The sequence below is a fragment of the Salmo trutta genome, chromosome 1 (assembly GCF_901001165.1).
Source record: "Salmo trutta chromosome 1, fSalTru1.1, whole genome shotgun sequence".
Classification (NCBI taxonomy): Eukaryota; Metazoa; Chordata; class Actinopteri; order Salmoniformes; family Salmonidae; genus Salmo; species Salmo trutta.
In genome coordinates, this window is record NC_042957.1 from 64,555,457 (window position 1) to 64,576,559 (window position 21,103).

Here is a 21,103-nt window from a genome sequence, read left to right on the forward strand (position 1 = left end):
GCTTTTAGCTTGACGTAAGGCCAAGACCATAGGTGTCCAGAAAGGTGGCTAACAAATAAAACGTATTAGTGACTGTATTAGCTGTGTTAAGATTTAGGTTGGGTCTTAGTGGGTGGGCTGTTACTTAAGTTTTAGCCACAGTAGCAACCTAGTGTTCCCAGAGCCAGGAGCAAAGCAGGAGGACAGCCAGGCTGAACCCCAACACCAGCAGGAGGACCAGGAGCAGGGGAACAGTCCGAGAGGGGCCTAGGGGGGAGGGCCTGGAGCGGGATGGTCGGGACCGTATGTACTGGTCCACTGAGTCCCCCAGGCTGTAGCGTCTGGGACAGTAGCCCAGGTCTCGACGGGCCTTCTCGATCTTGAAGGTGTGGCTCACTGCAATGTTCCTCACCTAGGAGGATGCAGAAAAGATTCAGGGAAATGGTAGCCAAGGTACCTGACTGTCTCTGCATTCAACAAAGTTAACTGTCTTGGTTGTTAAGACTTGACCCGTTGGTTAAAGCAGAAACAGACTGGCACCCAACACCCAGTTAAAGGAAATAGAGTTAAGCAAGCTGTTAAGGAGAAGAGTGTTAGTGGTCTGTACTGTGCCCCTGTCTCTCGCCCCCGCCTCTTTGCCAAGAAGGCAGCTTAACAAACTCAACAGCACTCCTTCACTCATGTCCAATCAGGGTGCACTGAGATGGGCATAGTGCTCAGTACAGCCTGGGAGGCGGGTTAGGAGCTCTGGAGCTTCAAGGGAGTTTGACTCCATGCTAATGTCTTTGAATAACCTTAGTTTACCAACATCCTGCCACCCCGTGTGAAGGATCTCTCTCTGGTCCCTATATCCCCTTACTGCACGGAGGATACGATGTCTGCATGGAAAATTCCTGTAGTGACAGAAGCTCTCAGACAAACCCGGTGGCTCAGTGTAACACAGAGATTCAGCAAGTATACTATTGTCTCGTTGGGGTAAATCCATTTGAATTCACTTTTTGACAGCACCCCTTTTGATGTGAACGAAACCTTCCATACATATTTGCCTTCCATACAAGTTCTCAGAAAGGGACTTTTTGAACCTGAATGTCAAAACATTCAAGATATAAAAGTGCTCCAAGTTGCCTCCTTTTGCATACCCCACCATACCATGAGACATCAATGTCTTCATCACTGGAAAATATAAACGGTTGAGATTGATATCATTTAAAAGCTCATGAACAGGATTTAAAACTATTTAATAATTTCTTGATATTTTTTTTTTATAATAACATTTTGAATTTCTTAACCATTAATGTCAATTCTCTAAATATTTGCATATGTTGCGGCTTTGACCCTATTTACATAATCTGAGATTTTTGTGTTGTGCCCACCATTAAAAATGATACTTTTGAAAGAAATTATGAAATAGTTTGACAACCCTGTTCATAAGCTTTTAAATAATATCAATCTCAACTGTTTATCTTTTCCAGTGATGAAGACATGGATGTCTCATGGTATGGTGGGGTATGCAAAAGGACTGAACTTTAAACACTTTTACACTACATATACAAAAGTATGTGGACACCCCTTCAAATTAGTGGATTTGGCTATTTCAGCCACACCCGTTGCTGACAGTTGTATAAAATTCAGCATACAGCCATGCAATCTCCATAGACAAACATTGGCAGTAGAATGGCCTTACTGAAGAGCTCAGTGACTTTCAATATTGCACCGTCATAGGATGCCACCTTTCCAATAAGTCAGTTCGTCACATTTCTTCCCTGCTAGAACTGTAAGTGCTGTTATTGTGAAGTGGAAACGTCTAGGAGCAACAACAGCTCAGCCACGAAATGGTAGGCCACAAAAGCTCACTGAACGGTACCGTCGAGTGCTGAAGCGTGTAGCGCATTTGAATCTTCTGTCCTCGGTTGCAACACTCACTACCGAGTTCCAAACTGTCTCTGGAAGCAATGTCAGCACAATAACTATTCGTCTGGAACTTCATGAACTGGGTTTCCATGGCCCGAGCAGCCGCACACAAGCCTAAGATCACCATGCACAATGCAAAGCAACGGCTGGAGTGGTGTAAAGCTCGCTGCCATTGGACTCTGGAGCAGTGGAAACACGTTCTCTGGAGTGATGAATCACGCTTCACCATCTGGCAGTCCAACGGACAAATATGTGTTTGACGAATGCCATGAGAACGCTACCTGCCCCAATGGATAGTGCCAACTGTAAAGATTGGTGGAGGAGGAATAATGGTCTGGGGCTGTTTTTCATGGTTTGGGCTAGGCCACTTAGTTCCAGTGAAGGGAAATCTTAAAACTACAGCTTCCAGCTTTGTGGCAACAGTTTGGGGAAGGCCCTTTCCTGTTTCAGCATGACAATGCCCCCATGCACAAAGCGAGGTCCATATAGAAATTGTTTGTCAAGATCGGTGTGGAAGAACTTGACTGGCCTGCACAGAGCTCTGACCACAACCCCATTGAACACCTTTGGAATGTTACTTTTGGTCATGTAGTGTCTCTTTTGAATGTTTTGGTATTCATGTCTAAAAAGTCACTTTCTGACCACTTCTTCCATGGGCAAACATGTATGGAAAGTTGTGTTTAAAACAACAGTGATTGAATTCAAATGGATTTACCCTTTAGAGACTTAGCATGTATGTCTCTCTGTACACCTGTCTGTCTCAGTAATCTCTGTTTGTCTGTCTCAGTATCTCCTAAGGAGATAACCCTAAAGCAAGGGAGCTAGTTGGAGTTGAGCCTGCAATGAAGTCAGTTCCCGTGTCCCCAGTGTTGAACTTCCTGACCCAGTCAATCGAGGTAGATGTTAGCTCTAACCACAGATCTGGGATTACCTTACAGTAAGTCACAGACAATCCTAGGAGGAGTAAAATAATGTCTGACCCTGGATCAGTGATTATGGGGCAACTTCTCCCTACTCCATCCCACCCTTCCAGGAGAAATACACACAACAGGCTAATATTTTATTCACAGGACAATTATCGATCTCCCGGTGGCAGCCGCCAGAATGTCTGACTGAAGCAGCTCCTGGACCAGCAGCCCTGTGGGCACGGCTTTGGTTTCTGTCTCATCACACATTCATGAAGTAATGCCTTCCTGGGTACGACAGATAGCAGCTCCTACAACAAACAGCTCCTCGGGCCCTCCTCAGTGCCAGGGCAGGATGTATGCAATACTACTGCCATCAGTATGGCTGCTTTCCATTCCAAAAACATATTTTTCTACCTCCTTTTACAGACCAGAAAGGTCGGAGATGTGTGACATCACACCTGGGTTCAAATACTATTTCAACTATCTCAATTACTTTCACATACATTTGAAGTAAGTATTCAGATATATTTCATTTGAAAAGACAAGTCATTCAATATTTTAATGCATTTGAAAGTTCACAAGTGTATAAAACAATTATTGCCCTATTGCCCTCAGAACAGCCTCAAATCATCGGGGCATGGACTCTACAAGGTGTTGAAAGCGTTCCACAGGAATGCTGGCCTATGTTGACTCCAATGCTTCCCACAGCTGTGTCAAGTTGGCTCGATGTCCTTTGGGTGATGGACCATTCTTGGTACACACATGAAACTGTTCAGCGTGAAAAACCCAACAGTGTTGCAGTTCTTGACACACTTAAATTGGTGTGGCTGGCACCTACTACCATACCCCAAATCTTCTTTTGTCTTGCCCATTCACCCTCTGAACGGCATACACACACAATACATGTCTCACTTATCTCAAGGTATAAAAATCCTTCTTTAACCTATCTCCTCCCCTTCATCAGCACTGATTGTGACATCAATAAGAGGTCATAGCTTTCCCCTGGATTCCCCTGGTCAGTCTATGTCATGGAAAGAGCAGGTGTTCCTAATGTTTTGTACACTCAGTGTACACTTGGAAAGTATACAAAACATTTAAATACACTGACTCAAATACACTCCCATGCGTTTAAACCAGGTATTTGAAAAATAGTATTTGAAATAAGTATTTGAAAATCCTTTAAAATAAACTGTCACTGTCAACTGTGTTTATTTTCAGCAAACTTAACATGTGTCAATATTTGAATGAACATAACAAGATTCAACAACTGAGACATAAACTGAACAAGTTCCACATACATGTGACTAACAGAAATAGAATAATGTGTCCCTGAACAAAGGGGGGGGGTCAAAATCAAAAGTAATAGTCAGTTTCTGGTGTGGCCACCAGCTGCATTAAGTACTGCAGTGCATCTCCTCCTCATGGACTGCACCAGATTTGCCAGTTCTTGCTGTGAGATGTTACCCCACTCTTCCACCAAGGCACCTGCAAGTTCCCGGACATTTCTGGGGGGAACGGCCCTAGCCCTCACCCTCCGATCCAACAGGTCCCAGACGTGCTCAATAGGATTGAGATCCAGGCTCTTCGCTGGCCATGACAGAACACTGACATTCCTGTCTTGCAGGAAATCACGCACAGAGCGAGCAGTATGGCTGGTGGGATTGTCATGCTGGAGGGTCATGTCAGGATGAGCCTGCAGGAGGGGTACCACATGAGGAAGGAGGATGTCTTCCCTGTAACGCACAGCGTTGAGATTGCCTGCAATGACGACAAGCTCAGTCTGTACTGTGACACACACCGCCCCAGACCATGACGGACCCTCCACCTCCAAATCGATCCCGCTCCAGAGTACAGGCCTCGGTGTAACGCTCATTCCTTCGACGATAAATGCGACTCCGACCATCACCCCTGGTGAGACAAAACCGCGATTCGTCAGTGAAGAGCACTTTTTGCCAGTCCTGTCTGGTCCAGCGATGGTGGGTTTGTGCCCATAGGCGACGTGTTGCCGGTGATGTCTAGTGAGGACCTGCCTTACAACAGGCCTACAAGCCCTTAGTCTAGCCTCTCTCAGCCTATTGCGGACAGTCTGAGCACTGATGGAGGGATTGTGCGTTCCTGGTGTAACTCGGGCAGTTGTTGTTGCCATCCTGTACCTGTCCCGCAGGTGTGATGTTCGGATGTACCGATCATGTGCAGGTGTTGTTACACGTGGTCTGCCACTGCGAGGACGATCAGCTGTCCATCCTGTCTCCGTGTAGCGCTGTCTTAGGCGTCTCACAGTACGGACATTGCAATTTATTGCCCTGGCCACATCTGCAGTCCTTATGCCTCCTTGCAGCATGCCTAAGACACGTTCACGCAGATGAGCAGGGACCCGTGGCATCTTTCTTTTGGTGTTTTTCAGAGTCAGTAGAAAGGCCTCTTTAGTGTCCTAAGTTGTCATAACTGTGACCTTAATTGCCTACCGTCTGTAAGCTGTTAGTGTCTTAACGACCATTCCACAGGTGCATGTTCATTAATTGTTTATGGTTCCTTGCACAAGCATGGGAAACAGTGTTTAAACCCTTTACAATGAAGATATGTGAAGTGTCATGACGTTGGCCTGTGGGTAAGGTTTATGACCCCCCCTTAAATACCTTTCTCCCTTCCCTCTCTCTCTGACTCTACTGAAGGACTCTTGAATAGCCTTTGTTAAACATAGAGAGTCTGGGAACATCAAACAAGCGGGGGGAAAGGAACCATATTTCGGTAATAGAACCAGTTGAAAATATGCGTTGGTACTTAATGAATATGATGTCAGTTTGGTTGTCATCTGAGACATTATGACTGATGACAGGACAACATAAACTGTATCTGGGAAAGTCTACACATTCTAGTTATCAGATTCACATGGAATTGATGTGCAATTTAAATGTTTGAATATGAAGCTATTTGTGAAAAGATTAAATGTAATTTTTGCTTCCAAATGAGAGAATTGGGTTTTCATAAGGTTAGAGCCCTGCTCAATCAGTGGCCCGCCCCTGTGAAGAGACATGGGTTATAAACTATGAAACACACCCTTCTCTCCCTCCACTATATAAGCCCTTGACAAAAATGTAACCTTCTGTTCCGAGGACGTGAGGACGACGGTCCCATACGTTAAAAGGACTAACATGTCACCTACAGAACTAAGCCAACCTCAGCGTGAGATTTGGTTGTGAATGGTATAAACTTTGAACTCCTATTCACTAAAGAAGTGAGACATCCTAGCCGTTGAGTTAGCAACAGCAGCTGTAAACGTGGGCTAGGAAAGGACGGACAACGTATCCAGTCTAACGCACAACGACGATACTACGACGTATCCAATGTACCACCAGTGACATTCTTCCGAGGACAGGAAGATCTCTGTTGGCCAACACGACCAGCATCTACGACCAACCTACCGAAGCGCAGCTCAGAGTAAATATTTATCGCATTTCCCTTTTCCAAATGGGCGGTAATTTTAGAATGCATAAGATACTGTATTTATGATAGCAGAGCCTCTCCCTTTCTTCCTCAGTCTTCCCACTCTTTCAGTCAAACCCAACCCCCTTTCCTTTGTGTAACCAGACATCATGTCGTCTCCGTCCACCAGGGACGTTTTCTGTATGACATAATTTGCATTCTGTGTACATGTAATTCTGTGTGATTAGTTTGGTATTTAGTAAATAAATAATGAAACCCAATTTTGTATTGCTGATTCAACTTGTTAGCCAGGGTTCGTGAAGATAACCAAGAATTTATAACTTTCAGAAATAAGGTGACAATTAATATTGACTGCTATTGATGTAAAATATTACTAGGTTTTTAAGAGTTTATTCGGAAGATAACAGCTCTATAAACACTCTTTCGTGGTGCCCCAACTTTCTAGTTAATTACATTTACATGATTAGCTCAATCAGGTAATATTAATTACAGAGAAAGGATTTTATAGAATAGCATGTCCAGAATATCACTTAATCCGGCATAGCCAAAGACACGACAGAAGTTATTTGGATTTTTAAGAATTATCTTTGAAAGACAGGATCCTGAAAAAGGGACGTGGTTGACTATTTGGTTTTTACAAATTACCATTCAAATACTCAAATAAAAGTACTTGTTTTGCGATGTGTATTCGAAAATACTAAAATACACAGAAAAAGCATTTTAAATTCCAGATATTCAAATACACATGTATTTGTCCCCAGGTCTGTTTGACATTAACCACTTCCAGTCCAATCATATCCATGAAAGAGAGGGAACATCTACATTTTAGTCACTTAGCAGACACTCTTATCCAGAGCAACTTACAGTAGTGAGTGGATACATTTTCATACTGGTCTCCCGTGGGAATCAAACACACAACCCTGACATTGCAACCACCATGCTCTACCAACTGAGCGACACAGAACAAGGTAAGAAGGAGGGTGCCTATACATTTTGGGCAGTTATTGCTGTTTGCAGTAACAGATCAACTTTTTTTAACTGCATCTCAATGGTCTCATCAGTTCCTCTCCTGACTGCATCTAAATGGTCTCATCAGTTCCTCTGCTGACTGCATCTAAATGGTCTCATCAGTTCCTCTGCTGACTGCATCGCAACGTTCTCATCCGTTCCTCTCCTGACTGCATCTCATTGGTCTCGTCAGTTCCTCTCCTGACTGCATCTAAACGGTCTCGTCAGTTCCTCTGCTGATTGCATCTCAATGTTCTCATCAGTTCCTCTCCTGACTGCTTCTAAATGGGCTCATCAGTACCTTTCCTGACAAACAGTGTAAAGAAGCATCGCTACTCCATCTACCAACGCCCAAAACTGTGAATTCATGAAATATCTCATTTTGATTGACCCCGATCCATAATAAACCGTATGTATAAGAGATAGGATCAGGAAGGAAGGGGGGTCGGTGCGCCTGGAAAATACTTCCCTAATGAAGCCTCCGTGAGACAAACAAGAATCTAATGAAGGATCTAGTAACCCAAGCTCCCCTTAACCCAAACATGCACGCATGCGCACACACACACACACACACACACACACACACACACACACACACACACACACACACACACACACACACACACAAAATGCTGTCAGTGTGCTGGGTCATTCCACCAATTAGATGTCTTTGAGTAATATAACTTAGTAAAAAAAAAAATATATATATATATATATTCTCAAGAGGTTGAATAAAAAAATGACTATAGTAGGTGCCTATTAAGCGCTAAATAAAGTAACAGGGTTGACCGAAACAGGATTGACGACTTGTGACAAGGGAAATGGAAGCTTGTTGTGCGCAACAGGGAGGGGCAATTGAATGCAAGTTTCACCATTTTTTATTTATTGTTAAAACATTTCTAGCCTGTCTATCTATGGGTAACAAGGTTGACGTATTAATGCTCAACCCGCTCAGTATTCCACCACAAAACACCAGAAAATGGCCAAAAAGTATCACACCTTGATCTGTTTCACCTGTCTTTGTGCTTGTCTCCACCCCCCTCCAGATCAAATCAAATGTTATTTGTCACATGCGCCGAATACAACAGGTGTAGACCTTACAGTGAAATGCTTACTTACAAGCCAACAATGCAGTTTTAAGAAAATACCCCAAAAAATAATTAAAGAGCAGCAGTAAATAACAATAGCGAGGCTATATACAGGGGGTACCGGTACAGAGTCAATGTGGAGGCTATATACAGGGGGTACCGGTACAGAGTCAATGTGGAGGCTATATACAGGGGGTACCGGTACAGAGTCAATGTGCAAGGGCACCGGTGTTGAGGTAATTGAGGTAATATGTACATGTAGGTAGAGTTATTAAAGTGACTATGCATACATAATAACAAAGAGTAGCAGCAGTGTAAAAGGGTGGGCAATGCAAATAGTCTGTGTAGCCATTTGATTAGATGTTCAGGAGTCTAATGGCTTTGGGGTAGAAGCTGTTTAGAAGCCTCTTGGACCTAGACTTGGCACTCCGGTACCGCTTGCCGTGCGGTAGCAGAGAGAACAGTCTATGACTAGGGTGGCTGGAGTCTTTAACAATTTTTAGGGCCTTTCTCTGACACTGCCTGGTATAGAGGTCCTGGATGGCAGGAAGCTTGGGCCTGGTGATGTACTGGGCCGTATGCATTACCCTCTGTAGTGCCTTGCGGTCAGAGGCCGAGCAGTTGCCATACCAGTGATGCAACCCATCAGGATGCTCTCGATGGTGCAGCTGTAAAACCTTTTGAGGATCTGAGGACCCATGCCAAATTTCTTCAGTCTCCTGAGGGGGAATAGGTTTTGTCGTGCTCTCTTCACGACTGTCTTTATGTGCTTGGACCGTGTTAGTTTGTTGGTGATGTGGACGCCAAGGAAATTGAAGCTCTCAACCTGCTCCACTACAGCCCCGTCGATGAGAATGGGGGCGTACTCGGTCCTCCTTTTCCTGTAGTCCACAATCATCTTCTTTATCTTGATCACATTGAGGGAGAGGTTGTTGTCCTTGCACCACAAGGCCAGGTCTCTGACCTCCTCCCTATAGGCCGTCTCATCGTTGTCGGTGATCAGGCCTACCACTGTTGTGTAGATGTTGCCCATCTTCCCATTATCCCCTGTGTATTTATACCTGTTCTCTGTTTGTCTGTTGCCAGTCCGTCTTGTCTTGTCAGGTCTTACCAGCCTTCCAGTTTCTCTAGTTATATTTTCTAGTTTTTCCCGGTTCTGACCATTCTGCCTGCCCTGACCCTGAGTCTGCCTGCCGTCCTGTACCAGCCTGACTCTGACCTGATCACGAACCTAAGCCTGCCCTCGACCTGCCCTTTGCCTGCCCCATGCTCCTAATAAATAATCTGAGAACTGTACTATCCGCCCCCCGTGTCTGCATCTGGGTCATATCCTGAGTCATCATAAAAAGGGTAGAACCAGCTTACCCGATTTTACACTATGATTTGACTATTAGATGTTCAATGTTTCTTTTGAAAAAGTTTTTGAAAAATGAATTGTTTCATCATATTAAAACGAGAGTTCAGTTCACGTAACAGGGTTGACCTTAAAATTAGGGACAGGATTTTTTTTAACCTTAAAATGGATCAATAATCACATGAATAAATAATAATCTTCAAAAATGACTTTGTCAAACCAACAAAATAACAACGGCTTTACAATGATGGTGAAAACTTGGATAAATGTTGGGATTAAGTGTGTTCCTAGAAGTCACAGAGGATGCAAAGAGGGACATGTCCAAATCCAGAATTGTAGCACTTTAGTAAGTCTTTATTCAAAAAATAAATCTGATTTATTGAATATTCCACGTGGTCTATATTGAAGGACACGTCATGGCTTTCAAATTTGTGCACAATTTCTACTTAAAATATCAAAGGCACTCATTTTGTGGAACGACCCTGCCACCGTGGCCCAGTGGGGTTCTACACTGACTGAAACATGTCACCATGACCCAGAATGCAATAACTTCAGAACTTTAGAACTCAAACAGAGTGAAAGGTCTAAGTAAATTCAAAATGTTCTCCCTTCCGTGTGTTTGCTCTTTGTATCGAGTATGTGACAGGAAAGAGACTGTTACACTGAATATGTAACACTGGAAAACATGGAATATTTCTCAACAACGTTTTCTTGCAAGCGTGGTGAGGAAGGTTGGTCCTCACATCAGTGCTTGGCTGTAATGTAAAACTGAGAAGGGAGAAAGGAGGAAAGAAGAAGAATGGGTAAAAAGGCAGAGTAAAAATGGGAAGTGAGAAGAGGGGTTAGGTGTAGAAAGCGCTATGAAGGTAGGTAGGTAGGTAGGTAGGTAGGTAGGTATGTAGGCAGGTAGGCAGGCAGGCAGGTACATATAGATAGGTAGGTAAGTAGTAGATAGGTACTGTAGATACATAGCTGTATGCTTACCTCATTTCTGGTGAAGAGCAGAGGGATCTCCACTATTGGCCTCAGAGCCAGGTGTAAACATTCCATCAGAATGGCTGTGAAATACACACCTCAGATGAGGAAGGAAGACAGCAGCGTGGCAGGTCTGAGCTACGAGCAGCGTACTATTACAACAGTTTGGCAAGTATGAAACTGGTGTGTATCCTGACAGATTGTGGCTGATGTTAGGCATGATCAGCGTCCTGTTACAGCAGCATGGGTGTTTGTGTGTGTGCGTGCGTGTATGTGTGTGTGTGAATGCGTGTCCGTTTGTGTCTCCTACCTGCTGAATAGACCAGTGAGACAGGCAAGTGTATCAACGGTCGGCTGTACCCCAGCTTCTCAAACTAGAGAGGAGGGGAAAGACAGAGAGGATATCAAAGACCAAGACAAGATAAACTATATGTGTTAATCACCCAAAGAATATATAGAGTTAGTCACCAGTGGTGTTAACCATTCAAACAGGTTGACAGATTCCCCGTCGTTGATGAAGTAGGCCTGTCCACTCTGAGGGAGAAAGGTTGATATTACTATGTATACACCCCCATCCCAAACACACACAGGCATAAATATGTACAATGTGTACCAATGCCACTTGAAGGTAGAACAAACAAGTGCTGAAACGATCATTGGTATCCATGGAGATGGTGAGTAGTAGTAAACTCACAGCCACACAGTTCCTCTTGGGTGTGAGGCTTTCAGCAGCCAGGACGTGGGCCAACACCAGGTTGTCCACATGGACCCAGTTCATCTTGGCCTGGCGGTTTCCAAAGCTAAAACTGAACAACCGGCGCTCCACATTCACCTGGGGAGAGAGAAGGAGAAGTGGAGAGAGAGAGAGAGAGAGAGAGAGAGAGAGAGAGAGAGGAGAAGGAGAGAGAGAGAGGAGAGAGAGAGAGAGGAGAGAGAGAGAGAGAGAGAGAGGAGAGGAGAAGTGGAGAGAGAGAGAGAGAGGAGAGAGACAGAGAGAGAGAGAGAGAGAGAGAGAGGGAGAGAGAGAGAGAGGAGAAGTGGAGAGAGAGAGAGAGAGAGAGCGGGTTGATAATTCAACTGAATTCAGGTTAGACTGTATTGTTGTGCTGAGAGTATGTCTGTTCTCATGTGAGTGTGTTTGGGGTTGTGTACGTGTGTCAAGGCATGCATGGGTTTGTGTGTGTACAATGGTCTGACATTGAGTGAGGGGAGATGTAAACTGTATTAGTGAACCGGGAACTGCAGCATCCCAGCATAGAGTATTCCTTCCCTTCATTCTCCCCAGGGGAGAGAGAGAGGGGTGAAACAGGATACCTTAAGAGGGTCCATTAATAATATATCCTCACCAGGTACACATTCTGCCAGCCAAGGATCTAAACCCTAAGAGAACCTCTATACCTGATAGAAGGGCAATGAGACTGGGCTGTCATTTTATTGTGCCACCCGCACAATTAAATAGTACACAGACATTTATCCCAATGGTGCCGCCGTCTTGGATGGAAAGTAACAAATCAGGTGGAATGTAGAGATGTGTCAGTTCTTTTCATTGTGATTCTATGTGGTAGGTAGGTGTACGGACACTCACCATAACCCTGTGTAGGTGTCGTCTCTCTTCTGGCCCGTAGATGCCTGAGGGTCTCAGGACACAGGTCCGCAAGAGACCCCCACCTTTACAGAAGAGAATGGCATTGAATAATGAACTAAATCTGGCAACACTGAAAGTTTATTACAAATGAGTTACTCCACCGTGTAATTACTTGTAACTGAGTCTAGAATGTAAATTCCACTTAACTGCAAGATAGTGTACTATGCCAATGTATGTTGGTTACTGTAATACTGTATGTAAGTAGTAGTAATAGTTCATCAACATATATAATATGCTAACCTTTGCTTCAACCTGACCCATCTTCCAGTGTTAATATATTTCCTCTACATCCCGTCTTAATAAATGCATGAATGGTCCAGTAGAGTATATAATGACATAGTGCCATGCTCCTAGCTTAGTTTAATATATAAATAAGTGGTCATTGATAGGGGGTTAGGTTTCCCCCAAGGAGGGGCTGAAGGCATCACACCTATTTAACCAAGCTCTCACTGGAATCACACTAATGCAGTAAGAGAATTCCTACACACCTTCGAGACAGACGAACTGTACAGGGGTTTATGTTCATGGATACATTGTGTGTGTGTATCAATGTCTCCTGTGATTCTGACTGTCAGTTTTACTGTAAGTATGTACGTGACATCTGTCTGTGACGAGAGTCTGTACTGCATGTCTGGTACTACTGCTACTAACTGTGTGTCTCTGTGTGTGTAAGTACATCCCTGTGTGTGTGTTGCTTGAGACAAAACGGTGTCGGGTGAACACTGCTCTCCAGTCTCAAGTGGCATTGTGCTTTCCAGCTCTAAATTGAACTGGTGTCAGCAGGTCCAGTTGGATTAGGTTGCACACACATGGATAGCTTGGTTTCCATGCCAACCTCACTCACTCACTCACAAATACACACAAGCACACGTGCACACGCCCACACACACACACACACACACACACACACACACACACACACACACACACACACACACACACACACACACACACACACACACACACACACACACACACACACACACACACACAGTTTGGCTGTGGATACATACAGCATCCATTCATACACACTGAGAATCATAAGACAATGTCAATGACCTGAACACACCATTTCCATTTGAGGATATCATCAGTGTCTTGATGGTGTAAGTAACCCCCATCCTATCACCTCAAGATCATGCCAGACAAAGTCACAGTGTCTCTGCCATAGACACAGAATTATAATAATACATCTAATACGGTATATCTTCATTCTATTTCTAGGGTCTCTCTTACCTTTGAGTGAGCGTCCATTGGCTGTTAGGACCATCTGGTCAGAGATAGATTTAGTCCTGGAGTAGTGGTCTATGTGCTGGGACAGAACGCATCATATCTATTCATATCAATCCATGCGTTTTATTATTTCCTAAGACATAGCCATCAGAGGATATATTCATTGTTACTGCTGCTGCTGAGGAAAGTACAGGTAACTGCCAGAATAAAGGAAACACTTGAGTAAATGAGGGATACAAAGTATATTTAAAGCAGGTGCTTCCACACAAGTGTGGTTCCTGAGTTAATTAAGCTATTAACGTCACATCATGCTTAGGGTCACGTATAAAAATGCAGAGCTGTTTTGATGGCAGTCTCAGACTGAAGTATGTAGTGAATGAGAACAGAGAAAGAATTCAGTTTGAGTCAGGCAAGTGTTTTCCACCACCATCAACAAAACACCAAAATATGGAATTTCTCGTGGAAGAATGGTGTTCCATCCCTCCAATTTAGTTCCAGACACTTGTAGAATCTATTCCAAGGCGCATTGAAGCTGTTCTGGCAGCTCAGAGTGGCTCAACGCTCTATTAATTAATACATTTATGTTGTTGTTTCCTTTATTTGGCCAGTTACCTGTATGTCCTTCAGAAGGGGTTGCAAGATAGATGCATGTCAGAGGTGTGACACCCATACTGTACACACCACACACACTCACTCTCTCTCACACACACCCCGCCAGTGTCAGGTTGACAAGCTTTGAGCCTCCAAGCTATCCTAAACTGTGTAACTCTACTCATGTGGGACTTATACAGCCATGCACAGCCATGTAAGCTGGAAGGAGCAGCTCTGGGAGAAGATTACATTCATGAGCTTCCTTTATCAGCCTGGTTCTGGATGTCATGTACACCATGTCAGCGTCAATCTCAAGGTTACTGTAAAACATCACATAGCAAAGGTGCCCAGTCCTTTAACCAATTGTACCACATGAAAAGTAAACTATGAAAAAAGATCATACGCACAGTAAGTTGTGTTTTCATCAACTCAGAGCAAACACTTATTCTATATAGACACAGTAAAGCTAGCCTGGGTAAAGCAGACAGAATGCTGCACACACTATCATTCAGTCTGGTTTACCCAGGCTACAGTAAAGCTGCTCCTCATTGGGACATCCTGTTCTTACTCACCATGTCCAGGGGCACACAGGGCAATGAGTCCTCATCGCCCTCCTCTATGGGTTTGCCAGCAAACGTCACATTGATCGTACTGGTGTAGACCAGCCTTGTGATGCCCTTCTCCACACACACTGAAACAAGCACACACACAGACAGGGTTATCATTGGGCCAAGTTGTTTAACTGAAAACGCATTCTTATTTAGGAGTTTATTTAATTTTCGAAACCTGGGTCATGACTCAAAAGCCTATTAGCCCACTGAGCTCAAGCCTAGTCATTATCTCTGGGAGTTAACACACGTCTGTAGGTCTTGGACAAGGAGACTGTTCTGCACCACCTCCAACTACATTTAGCAGGCATTATATGGCTACGCATATATGGCTGTACTGTTACAGTGCACCACATTAGAAGCCCTTCAACAGGTCTCTTCCACTATTTCATCATAGGGGCCAAATGTTTACACATTATTGCGCAGGAGGGCCAAAAATGTTCCACCTCCTAGGACGTCTTGTGCCTATAAAAATGTATTTACATACAGTATGTTGTGCAAAGATAATACTGTATGTAATGTAAAGAATGTGTTGTTAATCTAAGGAATGGTCTACCTGTCTGTGTGAGAGGGGAAGTTGATGAGTGTGGCAATAGTTGAAGAGTGAGGTGAGGAGGGAGGGAGGGAGGATAGAGGGGAGGAGGGAGGGAAGAAAGGAGGGGAAGAGGTAGGGAAGGAAGGAGGGTGGAAGGTGGGAGGAGGGAGGGGAGGAGGGAGGGAAGAAAGGAGGGGAAGAGGTAGGGAAGGAAGGAGGGTGGAAGGCGGGAGGAGGGAGGGGAGCTTGTTACCATTAATGACGTTGTTCGTCCCTCCGACGTTGACCGACTCCACCTGCTCTTTCCTCAGCTGTGAGACACAGAACAGAATAACCTTTAACACTGTTTGTGTGGGAACTAATGAGTAATGTATAACTAATGTGTAACCCTAAAACCGGAACCATGGGCACCCTGTTAGATATCATCCTGACCAACTTGCCCTCTAAATACACCTCTGCTGTCTTCAACCAGGATCTGAGCGATCACTGGATCACTGCCTGCGTCCGTAAAGGGTCCGCGGTCAAACGACCACCCCTCATCACTGTCAAACGCTCCCTAAAACATTTCAGCGAGCAGGCCTTTCTAATCGACCTGGCCTGGGTATCCTGGAAGGATATTGACCTCATTCCGTCAGTAGAGGATGCCTAGTTGCTCTTTAAAAGTGTCTTCCTCACCATCTTAAATAAGCATGCCCCGTTAAAAAAATGTAGAACTAAGAACAGATATAGCCCTTGGTTCACCAGACTTGACTGCCCTTGACCAGCACAAAAACATCCTGTGGCGTTCAGCATTAGCATTGAATAGCCCACCGCGATATGCAACTTTTCAGGGAAGTTAGGAACCAATATACACAGTCAGTTAGGAAAGCTAAGGCTAGCTTTTTCAAGCAGAAATTTGCATCCTGTAGCACTAATTCCAAAAAGTTTTGGGACACTGTAAAGTCCATGGAGAATAAGAGCACCTCCTCCCAGCTGCCCACTGCACTGAGACTAGGAAACACTGTCACCACCTATAAATCTACAATAATCAATCATTTCAATGAGCATTTTTCTACGGCTGGGCATGCTTTCCACCTGGTCACCCCTACCCTGGTCAACAGCTCTGCACCCCCTGCAGCAACTTGCCCAAGCCCTCCCCCCCCCCCCCCCCCCCCCCCCCCCCCGCTTCTCATTCACCCAAATCCAGATAGCAGATGTTCTGAAAGAGCTGCAAAATCTGGATCCCTACAAATCAGCTGGGCTAGACAATCTGGACCCTCTCTTTCTAAAATTACCGAAATTGTTGCAACCCCTATTACTAGCCTGTTCAGCCTCTCTTTAGTATTGTCTGAGATCCCCAAAGATTGGAAAGCTGCCGCGGTCATCCCCCTCTTCAAAGGGGGAGACACTCTAGACCCAAACTGTTATAGACTTATATCCATCCTGCCCTGCCTTTCTAAAATCTTCTAAATCCAAGTTAACAAACAGATCACTGACCATTTTGAATCCCACCGTACCTTCTCCACTATGCAAACTGGTTTCCGAGCTGGTCATGGGTGCACCTCAGCCATGCTCATGGTCCTAAACAATATCATAACCGCAATCGATAAAAGACAGTACTGTGCAGCCGTCTTCATCGACCTGGCCAAGGCTTTCGACTCTGTCAATCTCTGCATTCTTATCGGTAGACTCAATAGCCTTGGTTTCTCAAATGACTGCCTCGCCTGGTTCACCAACTACTTCACAGATAGATTTCAGTGTGTCTAATCAGAGGGCCTGTTGTCCGGACTTCTGGCAGTCTCTATGGGGTACTACAGGGTTCAATTCTCAGGCCGACTCTTTTCTCTGTAAATATCAATGATGTCGCTCTTGCTGCTGGTGATTCTCTGATCCACCTCTACACAGACGACACCATTCTGTATACATCTGGCCCTTCTTTGGACACTCTGTTAACAAACCTCCAAACGAGCTTCAATGCCATACAACTCTCCTTCCGTGGCCTCCAACTGCTCTTAAATGCCAGTAAAAATAAATGCATGCTCTTCAAATGATTGTTGCCCACACCCGCCCGCCCGATTAGCATCACTACTCTGAACGGTTCTGACTTAGAATATGTGGACAATTATAAATACCTAGGTGTCTGGCTAGACTGTAAACTCTCCTTCCAGACTCACATTAAGCATCTCCAAATTCAATCGAGAATTGGCTTCCTATTTCGCAACAATGCCTCCTTCACTCATGCTGCCAAACATACCCTCGTAAAACTGACTATCCTACCGATCCTTGACTTCGGTGATGTCATTTACAAAATAGCCTCCAAAACTCTACTCAGCAAACTGGATGTAGTCTATCAAAGTGCCATCCGTTTTGTCACCAAAGCCCCATATACTACCCACCACTGCAACCTGTATGCTCTCGTTGGCTGGCCCTCGCTACATATTCGTCGCCAAACCCACTGGCTCCAGGTCAACTATAAGTCTTTGCTAGATAAAGCCCCACCTTATCTCAGCTCACTGGTCACCATAGCAACACCCACCCATAGCACACGCTCCAGCAGGTATATTTCACTGGTCATCCCCAAACCCAACACTTCCTTTGGCTGCCTTTCCTTCCAGTTTTCTGCTGCCAATGACTGGAACGAATTGCAAAAATCACTGAAGCTGGAGACTTATATCTCCCTCTCTAACTTTAAGCATCAGCTGTCAGAGCAGCTTACCGATCACTGTACCTGTACACAGCCAATCTGTAAATAGCACACCCAACTACCTCATCCCCATATTATTACTTACCCTCTTGCTCTTTTGCACCCCAGTATCTCTACTTGCACATCATCATCTGCACATCTATCACTCCAGTGTTAATGCTAAATTGTAATTATTTGGCCTTTACGGCCTATTTATTGCCTTACCTCCCTAATCTTCTACATTTGCACACACTGCACATAGATGTTTCTATTGTGTTATTGACTGTACATTTGTTTATGTGTAACTCTGTGTTGTTGTTTTTGTCGCACTGCTTTTCTTTATCTTGGCCAGGTCGCAGTTGTAAATGAGAACTTGTTCTCAACTGGTCTACCTGGTTAAGTAAAGGTGAAATAAAAACTAAAACAAAAATTAAAGCAATGACACCCTTTATAAAGTCACTTCAAAAAGTGAGTAAATCTCCTGCTATATGACCACTACCTTCAGCCTGTCCTTACCCACCAGCCAAACACACAGACAAGCTTTCTAAGTTACATAATCATCTCCTAGCTGACTGTAAATATTTCAGAGCGAGAGAGAGAGACAGTATCAGGCAGAGAGGGACTAGAGACACAGGTGATACTACAATGTGAACAGTTGAGTTTCACTAACAAAGCCTCCATTCAATATGTTATGATTTATCCTACCCTGGAACGCATAGACAGGCATCCATTCCATCTCTGTCACACGCCACTCAAGTCGTTGCATTTAAGACAAAAAATGTACTCTGTACTGTATTCTTGGAACAGTGTTACAGGAGACCAGCAACTATGGGTGATGGTTTTTGAATTGTTTCCATTCCCAGTCAGGTAAATGAATAAAGAAAGTAGAAGGGTTAAGTTCTACCCTCCATCTGTTCAGGAACTCACCTGTTCTGGGCCTGACATCCCATAGGAAGCGGTGTGGAATATACAGTCGACCCCCTCACAGATCTTATACAGAGAATCATAGTCCCGGATGTCGCTCTGCAAGGGGACAAAATCACTACTATGTAAGACAATGATATGCTGTGTTTTTTCCTCTACCCTATGACTGTACCTCACTGTTATACAGTATGTAATATAACAGTAGGATAAACCATGGGATTAAACTGTCTCATGTTAGAAACAGCCAACCCTTTGTTCTATTCATATTAGTAAGAGCGGCTCTGATATTACAGTGTCAGTAATGTGAGGAAACATTTGACATAATTCATCCATTCTGCTATGGAACTCTCCACCTTCTTTTCACGGTGAACTATCTTGTTGGGTAAGATGACAGCTTGAACATATAGTACATGGTAAGTCCATATATTAGCCAATGATTAGTAAGTACAATTAAGTTAAAGTGCCATGAAGGCTGCACCTGAAACCTGAATCAGAGCCCCGGCCTCCTTCTGTCCAAGTCAACACCTGGCACCCTCAACTAGATCACTTACCTGTGTCTTTATACCTGAGCCATGTATACCCAACCTTATTAGCCCCGTCTACCCTGGGGTATATGAGGTGAAATACTACACTAATGACACTTGCATTTCAATGTATCCCCCTGATAACATACAGTGTTCTCTCCCTTTACTTTTTCAATTACAATCTTAACGAACCAAGTGGGGGAATTTCAAACTAGTAATCATTTAGGTACAATGATCAAAAACAAAAGCAGTGGTGTAAAGTACTTAAGTAAAATAACTTTAAAGTACTACTTCAGTTGTTTTTTGGGGTATCTGTACTTTACTTTACTATTTATATTTTGGCCAACTTTTACTTTTACTTCACTACATTCCTAAAGAAAATAATGTACTTTTTACTCCATACATTTTCCCTGACACCCAAAAGTACTCATTACATTTTGACAGAAAAATGGTCCAATTCACACACTTATCAAGAGAATATCCCTGGTCATCCCTACTGCCTCTGATCTGGTGGACTCACTAAACACAAATGCTTCATTTGTAAATTATGTCTGAGTGTTGTAGTATGACCCTGGCTATGCGTCAATATATATATATATTTTAATTGTGCCATCTGGTTTGCTTAATATACGGAATTTGAAATGGTTTATACTTTTACTTTTGATACTTAAGTACATTTTAGCATTTCCATTTACTTTTGATACTTTTAGACTTTTACTCAAGTAGTATTTTACTGAGTGACTTTCACTTTTACTTGAGCCATTTTCTATTAAGGTATCTTTACTTTTACTCAAGTATGACAAATTAGTACTTTTTCCACCACTGAACAAAAAGAAAGCAAAAAAACCCTGGGAAATCTAGGACTGGAGTTGCATACCCCGGGGATGAATCTTAACTTCCACTTAAGTCAAATTTTAACTTTGTCAAGCATTGATGACAGTGAGATACTAAGTAAACATTTGAAAGTTGAAAGTTAGGATTTGCCCCAAAGTGACTAGTGCGTCGACTCTACCTACCTGATGGAAGACAGTACCATCTGGAGTATCCCACTGTGGCTTGTGAAGATCCAGCAGCACCACAGACACTCCCTGGCTGACCAGAGCTCTCCCCAGCCTCAACCCAAAATACCCTGCTCCCCCGGTCACCAGCACCCTGCCTGTCCCCATCCCTGCCCCTCTCAAGGCCTGATCAGTCACTTCATCCAGGCGGGAGGCTGGACACTCCGGGCTGCTGCACCAGGCACCCACCACCCCATTGGCCCTGTGTCGGGAGGCTGGAGTTGGGGTTGAGGTTAGGTCTGGGGCTGGTCGGCTCACCCAGGACTGGAGCTGATGGTTGAGGTGGTGGTTGTGGAGGTGTCTATTAGCCTGTATACGGCACCCAGCACTGCCTGGGTCAGGCAGGGGGACACAGGGGTAGGGCAGCTGCTCTACCTGGCACAGAGAGCCTCCGTTGTCCTTCATACTGGGGCCACACAACTCCATTCAGACTCCTCTTGGGATAGATGGAATTCGGAACCCTGTGAGTGACAGGGGGTTGAAATAGTAGCTACCTCATCAGTACAGCTATTCTCCATAAGATACACGGTAGCCACCTTCATCGGCTATAACTAATAACATTTTCTTTGCCAATTAATTTACATGACCAGACTATAAAAAAAGAACTAAGAAATACTATTTCATTTGACTGAGTAATCAATAGAGTAAAGTACAGG

At 44.1% G+C, this 21,103-nt stretch overlaps 1 protein-coding gene across 1 annotated transcript; it reads right to left on the bottom strand.

The window, feature by feature from the left end:
- Positions 1–148: 148 nt before the first annotated feature.
- LOC115197290 (putative short-chain dehydrogenase/reductase family 42E member 2) lies at positions 149–20,873 on the bottom strand. Its single transcript, XM_029758710.1, has 11 exons — positions 20,406–20,873; positions 18,869–18,964; positions 15,533–15,590; positions 14,709–14,827; positions 13,549–13,624; positions 12,253–12,335; positions 11,362–11,499; positions 11,136–11,201; positions 10,978–11,041; positions 10,677–10,750; positions 149–391 (listed from the first exon to the last, which is right to left on the bottom strand). Exons 1-11 carry the CDS (start codon positions 20,871–20,873, stop codon positions 149–151), a joined length of 1,485 nt encoding a protein of 494 aa, XP_029614570.1.
- Positions 20,874–21,103: the final 230 nt, after the last annotated feature.

Bases quoted from the DNA above. Each gene is read 5' to 3' on its own strand.
- LOC115197290 (XM_029758710.1), bottom strand. From the start codon at position 20,873: ATGGAGTTGTGTGGCCCCAGTATGAAGGACAACGGAGGCTCTCTGTGC. The intron at 15,591-18,868 runs GTGAGTTCCTGA...TGTGTCTCACAG, and splicing joins GGATGTCAGGCCCAGAACAG to CTGAGGAAAGAGCAGGTGGA. The intron at 13,625-14,708 runs GTGAGTAAGAAC...GTTCTGTCCCAG, and splicing joins CCTGTGTGCCCCTGGACATG to CACATAGACCACTACTCCAG.